Source organism: Glycine soja, chromosome 14, assembly GCF_004193775.1.
Source record: "Glycine soja cultivar W05 chromosome 14, ASM419377v2, whole genome shotgun sequence".
NCBI classification, from domain to species: domain Eukaryota; kingdom Viridiplantae; phylum Streptophyta; class Magnoliopsida; order Fabales; family Fabaceae; genus Glycine; species Glycine soja.
In genome coordinates, this window is record NC_041015.1 from 79,225 (window position 1) to 91,630 (window position 12,406).

General features: G+C 37.5%; 1 protein-coding gene across 2 annotated transcripts; it reads right to left on the reverse strand.

Moving 5' to 3' along the window:
* Positions 1 to 434: 434 nt before the first annotated feature.
* LOC114383208 (chloride channel protein CLC-e-like) lies at positions 435 to 7,944 on the reverse strand. Of its 2 annotated transcripts, none has more exons than XM_028342834.1 (7): positions 7,549 to 7,944; positions 7,037 to 7,448; positions 6,758 to 6,958; positions 5,224 to 5,402; positions 2,791 to 3,351; positions 2,168 to 2,370; positions 435 to 781 (listed from the first exon to the last, which is right to left on the reverse strand). In XM_028342834.1, exons 1-7 carry the CDS (start codon positions 7,897 to 7,899, stop codon positions 751 to 753), a joined length of 1,938 nt encoding a protein of 645 aa, XP_028198635.1. In that variant the 5' UTR covers positions 7,900 to 7,944; the 3' UTR covers positions 435 to 750. The 2 variants fall into 2 exon arrangements, with proteins under 2 accessions (XP_028198635.1, XP_028198634.1); XM_028342833.1 differs by having other exon boundaries at positions 5,224 to 5,690.
* Between the last annotated feature and the right edge of the window lie 4,462 nt (positions 7,945 to 12,406).

Below are 12,406 nucleotides of genomic sequence, written 5' to 3' on the forward strand. Positions count from 1 at the left end.
ATTTTTTAATACCATATGAAGAAAATATTAAATGAAAAATAAACATATTTAATGTTTTGGAAATTAAAATGTATTCAATACTTTTTTTTTTACCTAGTAAGAAGATTAATAGAAATATTTTGCAAGAGAATATAGAATATTCTTTTCCATTAATCATCAAAGCTTGGGTGTATTTAGTCAATAAAAATCGATCTAGTTGGTATAGAATGAATTCATATATCACAAAGACTTAGATTTAATTTCTTTTGTTGATGCGAGAATTTTGTTGGTAGAAAATATGTAAGTATTTCTATCAACGTTAAGGTTTATTCTGACTTTGATTAATTTTTGAGATTCAAATTACAAAAATCAAGTTTAAATTTAAATTTATGATCACATAGCCAGTTAGATGGTGGTTGCCATGTCTAGTGAGAAAGTCACAGAAAAAAAAATCATTTTATATTGAAAATTGAAATTATATTGAAAATTGCAAAGTCATGGTGGTATTACTATTATATTGCAGTACCAAATTGATCACTGCAAATTAAATATCAGACAATACGTGCTATATCAAATTACAAGGGTTCTCTCTTGGGGAACTACATTTACTTTCATCGAACATAACTATACACATGAACTCCACTGAACCTTTTTTTACGTACACCCACGAAACCAACGTGACAGGATTTAACTTGACGTGTTAAAGGCAGATATTATAGTGCCAAGAAAGAGTCTTCAGCCTCCTAACGGTGATTAAGTCAGTGTGAAATATTAGCTGAGGGACTGTCTGGTGGCCAAAGCACTGCACTTGACAAAAACAAATAATTACGTAAAGGCATAACATACATACAAAAATGGAAGAGAATTAAGTAATATCCTTTTTTTTTTTGCACTGCAAAAATCTGATATTTGTATTAATAAAGCTTCAGTACTAGGTGCACTGAAAATAGTATATAATTACAAAGGCATAATCTGCCTACCCCAACTGCAAAAAATATCTCATAAGATGAGAACCCATACAACAAAGATCCCTAAGACATTTCTTCCTTAAGTCTAGTAGACCACTGATTAAAATGAAGATGGAAGTCTGTCTCCATTCCATTTAACCAAGACCAAGTGTGGAATAGAGCTTCATCCATGACTTTTTCGGAGCAGAAAATCTGGTTGTTGAATACCAAAGAGTTTCTATGCTTCCAAATAGTCATAGATAGAGCTACCCAAAGGACCTGCCATCTCTTGTCCACTGACCTTTTTAACCCCAAAATGATTGAAATGAAGAATGATTCCTATTCCTATTCCGTCCTTTAAGTTTCATCCCTGGCCATCCTAGATTTTCCTTTTAGATCCACTCATTTTAGTATATCTGGTTTTTTTATTAAGGAATTTGCATCTCTGCATTCCACATCTGAATTCGTGATTTTCCAGTCTGCATGCCACATTTTAGGACTATTCTGTCTGCCGTACATTTGCTTAGCATTCCATGTCAATGCCATGAAGCAAAGTTCAGCAAATGCAATGAAATTTACCCTTCAACCTCCCAAGATATTCAAAATTCAAATCACAAATTCCAAATGCACTCCTAATCATCAAACCTATGAGGAAAATTGATAGAATAGACCTAGAGAGGCCAAAATAGGTGACTTAAATACTAAATAATTTAAATATTATCTTTTTAATATTATTCGATTTTATTTTAAATTCTCTAAAATTAGATGAGGATACTTGTACGGTTGTTATTCACAACCATTTTAGGTTATAAATTGTATCCCTCATTTGGCTGAGTATCAATGAAGAAATATTTGAGTCTTTATTTTATTAGCTCTGTAACTTTTCTATAGTTTTAATGGTAGATTGATAGGAGTATAGTAGTAGCTCTTTCGAGCCTATCAAAAATCTAGTTGAATCTTCCTGTCTTGTGGCAACTGACATCTTTGTAAGAATCTGACTATTCTACATATTCCACTGACACTTCATGTTTAAACAAAACCCTGATATAACAAGGTGTATATGTCCATGTGTATTAGCATATTATCTTTCCTGTACTGTTTTAATTAATCCTTTCAAAATAAGAAATAAATATGAATTAAAATACACATTGTATATTTGAAAAAAGATTTGTGCTCCTGGAAGACAAAACAATTTATTAAAAAGGGATACAAATAAGTCATTGGAAAAAAAGGAATAGAACCTGCATGTTAGACTGATACTCTCTGGGTCTATAATGCCAACTGGATATGTTCTTTCATAGATATTCCTCACAACAGGAACATGATTGAATCTGCGCTCCTTCATAATCATTTGAGCATAATGAAGTTCCATATCAGGTGTAGCTGTCCATGGCACGCTGCATATTTCTCCATTTAAAAGGCAAAATTCAGAAACTAAAAGCTCCTGTAAGAGGAAGAACCAAATAATCAGATTTGTGAAGCAACAACGAAGTAGTTTAGTTCAGCAGTTGCTACCAAATATCTACAAATGAAACACAATAAATAGAAAAGGGGGGGGGGGGGGGGGGATATAATTATCTTCAAGAAAGTCATCTACAAGGCACTTTTTAAACTCGGACCTGTCAGGTTACATTCCAAATATATAGAACCTACATTTGTGTAATGACTGCTGGTTTTCAAACAATGTTTGGTTAAATGTGTTGTATCACCAATTATGTATTATGATAAGTGCCTACCAACTCCAATTGATGGTATAAAATTGCTAGCTCATAATTAAGATACAATTTCAATAGCATATCCATCACCTATTATCTTAGGATTTATAGATTCACATCCAATTAATACTAAACTTGGATTCTTGTACCTTATGTTTTGTGCTTCTTGCTTTTGCAAATTTACCATACTCTTGAATGTCTCTAAGCGTCAAAAAACCGATTAAAGTATCATCAGTATCAACAATTACTGCACAAGATTGTTTCTCTGCAAGCATGAGATCTATTACTTCTATAAGCGGTGTGCACATTGAAACCGCCACATATCTCGTCTTCATGGCTTCTGAAACAAATGTTCTCCTTACAAAATATGTTGTTTCAACATTATCATCCTCTACACAAAGTGAACTTTCCACTTGACACAAATCACTCAAATATGACACATCTTCAGCAAAGGTATTACCAGCAGATGACTCAATTGAACTACGAGAAGATGTTTCTGGAAGTAAAGGAGAATTTGAGTTTTCTAACTCAATTTTTTTTGCCCCTCCATCATCTCCTCTTTTTGTCTGTACAGATGAAATCCATGACGACAAGCCTACTGCTCCAAGAAGTGGTAGAACAATCCGATAGTCCTGTGTCAATTCAAACAGAAGCAAAACTGCAGTAAGTGGTACTTGACAAACTCCTGCAAGAGTCGCTGCCATTCCAACCTGCAAAAGGAACTTCAATATGGTCATCTATGCACTAAGCGTAGTTCGCAAATTTATGCATTATCAACATGAGACATTTGTAGGCAGTGAATAAATTCTTCAGTATCTGAAAGGAATCCCAAGAAGGCTGCTCTGGTCTGTTAAAGAAGAGAGAGACTCACTATGGAGTTATACACTAATGTAGATTATGCAAGGTCCATTATAGATAGAAGGTCCACTTCAGGATATTGTATGTTCTTGGGTGGAAACTTGCTACATGGAGAAGCAAGAAGCAAAGCGTAATTGCAAGGTCAAGCTCATTTTTGGGCTATAGCAGTTCTCATCCCTTCAATTATCCAAAAGCATATCTTCATTGTCTCATAAAAGGAATCATTTTCTTACACTATACGGTCCTTCAGAATTTCAAATTGATAGTTATTGCCTTCATTTTGTTTTAGAGTTTGAGATTAGGACAATAGGACCTAACTAAACCCCACAAAACCAACTTGTAAGGAGAAGACTGCCCATGGCTTATAAGGACTACATTGATTATATCTTTAGTCGATGTGGGATCTCATCACACCTTGTCAAGCCTAGGACTAGACATTTGGAGCATAGATAATGCAGGTGGCCCAATAACAACAACGCCTCATGCCTAGGAATAGACATCTAGAGCATACACAAATACAGGGAACCCAATAACAAATCTAGGATAGACTCTGATATCATCTTTAGAATTTGGGCTCAAGACTTCTAATCAACCCCACAAAACCAGCTTCTACAGGGAGGATTGTCCAAAGCTTATAAGGAATATATTGGTCATATCTCTAGTCAATGTGAGATCTCAACAATGTTAATAGATGACAGTTCTGAAACCAACAAACTGAAACCATATCATTATATACCATGACTATTGATAATTGGAAATGCAATGGATAATGCTATTTGTAAGAATTATGTAAATTCATTCCAGCTAATTGAACACAAAATAAGTTTTATGATTTCACCAGAGTAAAGTTTGAATAGACGGTACTGCTTTGTTTGGAAATCTAGAGGCTGTAAGGTTTGTTTTCCATTACACCATTTCCTTCACAAAATCTTGAAAATAGGAAACCAAATGAAAAGAAAGTAGCGTCTTTGAAATTGTTAGTGAAAACATATCAAGTGAAAATAAAACAGAGAATAAACCAAACACCCTTGAAATGTAAAAAATAAAATAAAATGCAATGAATAGCAGCAAAAGAAAAAAAAAGAAATAAAAAGATACAAAAATTACTTTCCTTTCACTTGATTGGATGTTTACAAAGTAGCATTATTGAAACACAAGGAATGGACCTATCCTCCACTCTCAGGGAATTGAAAATTTGTTAGAGGTAGACTACTTATCTTTTATTTACTGAAAAAAACTCCCAAGCAAGAGAAGTACCTTTCATTTCTCTTCCTTCTTTCATTTTACTTAATACATTGATAAACTAAAATGCCAACCTATGCATTTGACATTTATTGTGCCCATGGCATCCTTCTTTTAATCAGATATTTAACAAAAGAATTTTACTTACAGAGAATGGAGAACTGGAGAATAGATTACAGGACAGATGTCTGAGAGATTCTCCTAAGATAACATGAAAAAACTGAAGAGACAGGGCTTTAACATCAAACTAGTTAGCAAACCTTATGGTCCCTATCTAGAATCAAAATTCTGAAATATTAAAAACTCATGATTAGGTACACACAGGAAAGAGAGTTCCTCTTGGAAATGGCTCTTTGTAGACCCATGATAGTCATCTTGGAAAGATATAATTGATCCCCCATCTCAGAGAAGAAAAACTGACCATGCCAATCATAAAATACAAAATGGTAAAAACCATATAGCCAAAATGGAAAGAATAGTACCAGGCCATAAGCTTGTGGTGATGCCACTTCCAACACAGAGAGGTTAATTGTGGGATTAGACTCAGCAACAGCCAAACTAATTAATTTTCCATAAGCCATCCCAGTTGCACCACCAATAAAGAGAGACGGGGCATAATACCCTCCCACTAATCCAGAAGCCCTGCATAGAGAAGTTGCAACTATCTTGACAGCTATTAGCTGAAGCAATAGGTCAGTGGAAAGGCCTTTAACAAATGGCCGAGATTCTAATAAAATGTCAACATTCTCAAAACCCCAGTAGAGGATTTCAGGATATATCAATGCTATCAACCCAACTGATAAGCCTCCCAATACAGGGAATGAAGATCGTGGAATGCCAGTGGCCTTGTGCAGATTGTCAACAATAGTAAACATATATGATGTACATCTAGATAGGGCCAATGACACCAGACCACATAAAATACCCAGCAATAGATACAGCGGGAGCTCTGAAATCAAGTTGAATACTCTCACTTTAAAACTTACCCATCAGATTGAGAATAGCAAGAAATGTTCAGAAAGAATTCAGCTTTTGTTTTCTTGAATTTCAAAATCAGCAGTTCAATATAATATATTACCCACCAGTTTCTGTTTCATAGAGACTAAAAAAACAATAGAGAATATACAATATCAAACCTGAATTTCTGAAAGCAGTATTTTACAAATGAAATCATATTAAACTACAGCAGAAGTTTTTTTTTTCATTTTGAAGTTTAAAATCTCGCAAAAGTATGATAATGCCATTAATTTATTGCTCTACTTCTGAAGTTCTGATGGTCAAACCAGGAGATTCATGAGGACTGATGCTGTGCACCTGTGACTCTTGTAGATTTAGAAGCAGTCAAAGATTTTGAATGCCAGCAGTACAGACAATTCGCAAATCAATTAGAACAAAAATAGCAGCAGTTGCAGCAGCAATGTTGGTAATAAAGGAAAGTTTTCAGCAGTCAAAAAGGAGGAACTGTGAAAAAGCTTTAGTATTGGCTTGCCTAGCAGAAGAACTGTCAATAATGATGACCATAGTGACAAGATGAGCATAGTCAGAGACCACGTTGATGATGAACCGTTATGTATTGAAGCAGAAAGATAAAAGTAAAATGGCCATACAATGGAATTTATGCCCAAGTAGTTCAATATCCAATATGACACCCTAAAGGTATAATTTACTTGTATTTGGCTGCTTAAATCTTCATTGTAGGAGAAAAGGGACTAACTTACTAGAGGCTTCCATGTATTATTATACTTGACTAGATTTAACCAAGTTAGTAAGGAAATGTCCAGGTACAGCCATTCTGAGTTGTATGTTTGTAAGATAGGCACAGTCAGTTAGTCAAGTGCGTTGTTAAACCAATTCAGTACGCATATTAACACATATACATAAATGGCCACACTTCATGTATTGATATACTTTGCTGAAATTTGACAGGGAAGAAAGGAGCAAAGCAATGAACAAGAGCAAGAGAATGAAGTGGTGAAATCATAAATAATCTCAAAGAAAAATGTGTTGATGACTTACCACCGGGGGACCGGAAGTCATACTCAGGAACTTTAAAGGCAGGTTGAGAGCCAAGGCCAATCTCAGAAACTACAGATGCTATGACAGCACTAAGTATCACCATGGAAGTATTATTTGTAAGTGGTAAAGATGCATCTGCAGATGATGGCCACAAGACAGACTCGACAGCGAAAAAACAACCAGCAACGGCAGCATTGAAACCTGATAAGAAATGTAAATTAGAGAAAAAAATAATTGGATCCCAGGAAAGCGATAAAAGTAACGTGTAAGTGTAGATACCGGCAGAGAGGCCAGCAGCAGATCCAGCAGCGAGAAGGGAAAGCATTCTGCCGGAACTCTTTCCATTGTCAAAGAAAGGACGGAGGCCTTTGGCAATGGAAGTACCAATATCGACACTGGGACCCTCTGGACCCAAGGAATTGCCGGTGCCTAGAGTAACAGAAGCTGCCATGGCCTTTAAGAAAGGGCGGGAAGCAGACTTGAGGTTGGAAGATGGAGTTTGGAGGAAAGGATCTTCTAGGACAGCGGAATCAAAACGTTGACGAAGGAGGTTTAGCAGAGACACAATAACGCCTCCAAAAGCCGGAACTAGTACTACACGTGCCCATGTTGTCTGAATAGGCGCTTCTCTCAGCCATGAGGCGCCTCGATTGGGAATCCCATCCCAGAACAAATCACGAATTTCATGAACCTTAATACATGTCATGAAGTTAAATATTAGTATATTATGATAATAGAGAGTATCTATCTATCAATCTATGTATAGCATAATAATATTAATAACAACTTACAGCATAATTGAAGAGCACGACAGCGACGCCGGTGAGGAGACCGACCAAGCATGAAGATATTATTCCGGAATCGCCAATCCTTCTGGTGAGGAGCTTCCATTCTAACTCTAGTTGTTGTTCTTCTTCCGCTTCCTTTCCAGCCCCAGCTTCTCTATTATCAGGCACACAACGCGGACGCCTCGCCCTAATTCGACACAGATGAGTCTCGTGTGCAGAAGCAGAAGGAAACAACGACCACGACCACCACCTTTTTAGTGTTAGTTCTTCAGATTTAGAAGCAAGGATTCGAACTCGATCATGGTGCCAGCTGGGGTGAACTCCTACTCCTGCTATGCATCCTAAGCCAACCATTTCTCACGATATTCCAACTTCTTCCCACGCCACACTAACTTATTTTCCCCCCTCTAATTGAAAATAAATTTTAAAAGCTGGAATGGATAAACAATAGAGGAAAAAAATTTGAAGACTTATTAAATAATAATAATTTCTTATTTTTTTTCAAAATCCAAATTTTACACTTACCTTTTTTTATCATATTATTCATTATATCCATTACTTGTTTTTTCTCTATTATTTCTCTTTTTTTCACAAACAAAAAAAAAATTATTCGATCCAATAAGTCCAAATTTAACTTATGCGTATATAAATAATTTTTTTTATATTAATAATATTATTCATTTACATATTTATTCCTTTTATATTTATAAAATTATCTCATAACCTGTTCAAGAAATATATATTTACGTAAAGATAATTTTTGTAACTAATTAATTTATTTATAAGCTATCAAGTTGTTGTGTAAATTTATCTTTAATAGTACATATTTAAAGAGTTATACTACTATTAGTTATATATTGACTTATAAATAAGATATTATAATTTTTAATGTCTTTTATGTTTAATATTTATTTTATCATTTATTTAAGGCTTAATTACCAATTTATTTCCTAACTTATTTAAATGATTAAGTTTGATACTTAAATTTTAATACTCCAATCAGATCCTCTAATTTTTTAAAATATCATTTCCATCAAATTAATACTAATACCATTAAGATGAGATTTTCAGATATTCCATTTACCAATAAAAAACGTCACTATCTTTAATTTTATTTTAAAAATAAAATATTTTTCCCTTTGATATCAAATCTAAAACCCACAAATTTGGAGTTGAATTTGAAACTCATAATTAACTAACCTAAGATCAAATATGAAACCTACAACAACTAAGAAGTGCATAAATCTGAAGTCAAATAAAAAAACCACAACAAGAAATGTAGGAAAATTATTGTAATTCATATCAACAGGATAAAAAATAAACCCAATACACAAGAACGATCACAAACTTATTGTATTCGGAGGTTAGAGAATTTATTGGCGGTGGCATGATAAGGGAGTCTATGATGGTGAGATGTGTCATACGGATGGATTTGATGCGGAGGGAACAACCAAAAGAGGTAGTGTTGCACAATTCGTCCTCCACAACATACATGTGTGCGTAGTTTTCAACGAACAACATTGATGTACGCAAAAAGAATAAGTGAGGCAAGCATGACGATAGAGAATGTGGTGAGGGCATTGAAGGACCACCTCACCATCCTCCATTTAGATTTGAACAAAAACAAAACACTTTTACTTCAAATATGTACAAAACCTCAACACTTCCTTCATATTTGAACAAAAACTGCACCATCCTCTGATATGAGCAGAGGAATAAAAGCTTCAAAATGCCTTGAATTTGAGGTCAAGGTAGCCTCCTAATAAAGATAAGTTTACTGAAATATTCATTGTCCGTTATTATTGATATTCTCATGATTATATAGGCTGCGGAATTTTACAAGCACAACATCAATTTACTGATAATCAAATTTGTGCTCCATTACCGCACTACTAACCACTATTCCATTACTAACAAACTTTGCCCTGTAGCTAACAAACACACTAGCTATTCTGGAATTTGTTAAATGCCTATTACACGTAGTCTTTGAAATGTGCTGGTGTGTTTCTTGGGCCTGCTGCTAACTTAGGCCTCTGTGATGTCCTCTCTTGCAGGTATGTTGGTGTTGCTATCAATACCTCCCCCTGAAAAATTCACCTTGTCCTCAAGGTGTAGGCTGTAGGAAATGGACAACTGTGATTCCTAAGAAGTTTCCTTTGGTGGTAATCCCTGCCATTGCACCTGGACCATTGGGGTCGAAGGCGTGGTAGTCCTGTCGAGCCGGTGAGCTAGAATTGCCAAGGGCTCCAAAATTGGGTGATTGTTATAAGCAAGCAAAGGGAGGGATGATGCCTATGGAGGAGTTGGACCGTGGTAATTGCGTAGCATCAAACAATGAAACACTGGGTGGATTCGTGAAGTGGTTGACTAGCGAAGACGATAAGCAACGTGTCCCACACGCTCGATAATTTTGAAGGAGCCGAAGTAGTGTTTGGTGAACTTGTGATGAGTGGTACTCGAGACTGAAGATTGGCAATATGGCCGAAGTTTCACGTAGGCCCATTGTCCGACTTCGAAGTTGTCAAGCCGGCGCTTAACATCCGCAAACCTTTTCATGGTGGTCTAAGCTTTGGACAAGTTGGCTTTTAGCTTATCGTGAATTGTTGTCCTGGAGGTGAGAATGGAATCGACTGCTTCATTGGTGGAAGAGCCCATGATGTAGTGTGGAAGAGCTGGTGGGGGCTTGCCGTAAATCACTTCGAACGGCATGAGCCCGGTGCTTGAATGGAAGGAGGTGTTGTACGACCATTCTGCTAATGGCAAGAACTTGAACCAGTCCGTTGGGCGATGGTGCACAAACGAACGGAGGTACTGCTCAAGGACACGATTGATGACCTCTATCTGACCATCAGTTTGTGGATGGTAGGCGGTGCTCATTCACAATGAGGTGTCGCTCAGCCGGAATAATTCGCGTCAGAAATGGCTAAGAGAGATGGGGTCTCGGTCGGAGACCAAACTCCGAGGAAGGTCATGATGTTGCAAATTGTATCGAGAAATAGAGTGGCCACCTTGAATGCGGTAAACTAAGACCCCAGTGCGGCGAAATGGACACCCTTCAAAAATCGATCCACGACGACCATGATCACTGTGTAACCTTATGAGTTGGGTAGGCTTGTGATGAAATCGAGTGAGAGATCTTCCCAAATGCCTGATGGAAGTAGGAGAGGTTGGAGTAATCTTGCCAGCTTGCGAGTATCATACTTGACTTGTTGGCATGTTTGGCAGTTCTTGATGAAGGATTGGGCGTTTTGCCAGAGATGCTCCTAGGTGAAATTTTCTTGGAGGCGGTGTGTGGTTTTGGCAACGCTGAGGTGTCCGCCAAGGGGAGTCAAATGAAACTTCGTTAGGAGGGAATTGCGAAAAGGATTATCGTCATCAAGCCAAATGCTACCCTTGTGTAAAATCAACTGATCATGCAATTGGTAGTCGGGGTACACCTCTGGGTTAGAGGATATCGCTGACCATTTCTCCTAAAACATAGAGATAGCTTGCAGATGCTGGTGGAGTTGGTCCATGAATTCAAATTGAGGGACTGATAAAATAAACATTGAAGATTCTGGCGGATGTTTGATTCACGAAAGGGTGCCGGCGACAACATTCGAGGATCCACTTTTATACTTGATGGTATAATCGTACGCCAGAAGTTTTCCCAAGTAATATTGCTGCTCCGGCGTCTAAATTATTTGGTTCATCAATTCCTTCAAGCTTCGATGGTCTGTGAAAATAGTGAATTTATGGCCAAGAAGGTATAGTCACCACTTGTGTGCCGCCGTAGTCACTGAGTGTAGTTCACGAATGTAAGTAGAGGCTCGTTGCAACTTTGGAGTGAACTGCTTACTGAAGAAAGCGATAGGTCTGTCCTGTTGCATCAACACTATGCCTATGGTTGTGCCGGATGCGTCAATCTCAATCTCAAAAGCTTGTGAGAAATCAGGTGGGATCAATACTGGTGCTTGTGTCATAGCGGACTTCAATGCGTCAAAGGCTAGCTGGGATTCAGGGGACAATTTGAATTGGTCATGGCACAGGAGAGCTGTGAAAGGGGTAGCCAAGGAGGCGTAGCTCTTTATGAAACGTTGGTAGAAGCTGGTGACCCCCAAGAAGGCCTGAATGTCCTTGGCGGATGTTGGTGTCGACCAAGTCACCATGGCTACTATTTTGGATTGCTCTGGTGCAGTACCGTCACCGAAAATGACGTGACCCAAGTATTCCAAGTGTCTCTCGGGAAAATAGCAATTGGAGCGCTTTAAATAAAATTTGCTCTACAACAAAGAATTGAGCACTGCGTTGAGGTGTTTAATGTGTCCTGGTAGGGAGTCACTGAAGATAAGGATATCATCAAAAAACACCGTGACGAATTGACGCAAAAATGGTTGAAGCACCGAGTTCATGGTAGCTTGAAAGATCGAGGGTGCGTTGCACAAGCTGAACAACATGACACAATATTCATAAGTTGTGGCTAACTCAGATCATGTCAGACTTCAGAAGCTCTGCAATTTACTTTTCTATTTCGACCTTTTGAGAGTAGAGGTAGTGGTACGGTCTGACATTCACGAGGTTGGAGTTTGGTTGAAGTGAGATATGGTGGACGATTTGGCGAGGTGGTGGTAGGGAAGACGGGTTGAGGAAGATAGCGTCATATTTGGTAAGTAGGTGTTGGATTTCTGGGATGGGGTGTGGTGTTTTAGGGGTAAGGGTGAAGGAAGAAATGGGATGAATGGCGAGGTGGAACAAGGACGACGTGGATCCAGTGTGGATCAGGCGTCAAAGATGTTTAGGTGATGTAGGTAACGGCCCAACCGGGACATCCGTGCGAAGCTCGGCCGGTAAGCCCAAATGGTGGAACTTCATAGACAAGGTG

Coding starts and splice junctions, on each gene's coding strand:
- LOC114383208 (XM_028342833.1), bottom strand. CDS start 7,899: ATGGTTGGCTTAGGATGCATAGCAGGAGTAGGAGTTCACCCCAGCTGG. Junction 7,449..7,548: donor TCGTGCTCTTCAATTATGCT/GTAAGTTGTTAT, acceptor ACATGTATTAAG/GTTCATGAAATTCGTGATTT. Junction 6,959..7,036: donor TGCTGCTGGCCTCTCTGCCG/GTATCTACACTT, acceptor ATTTCTTATCAG/GTTTCAATGCTGCCGTTGCT.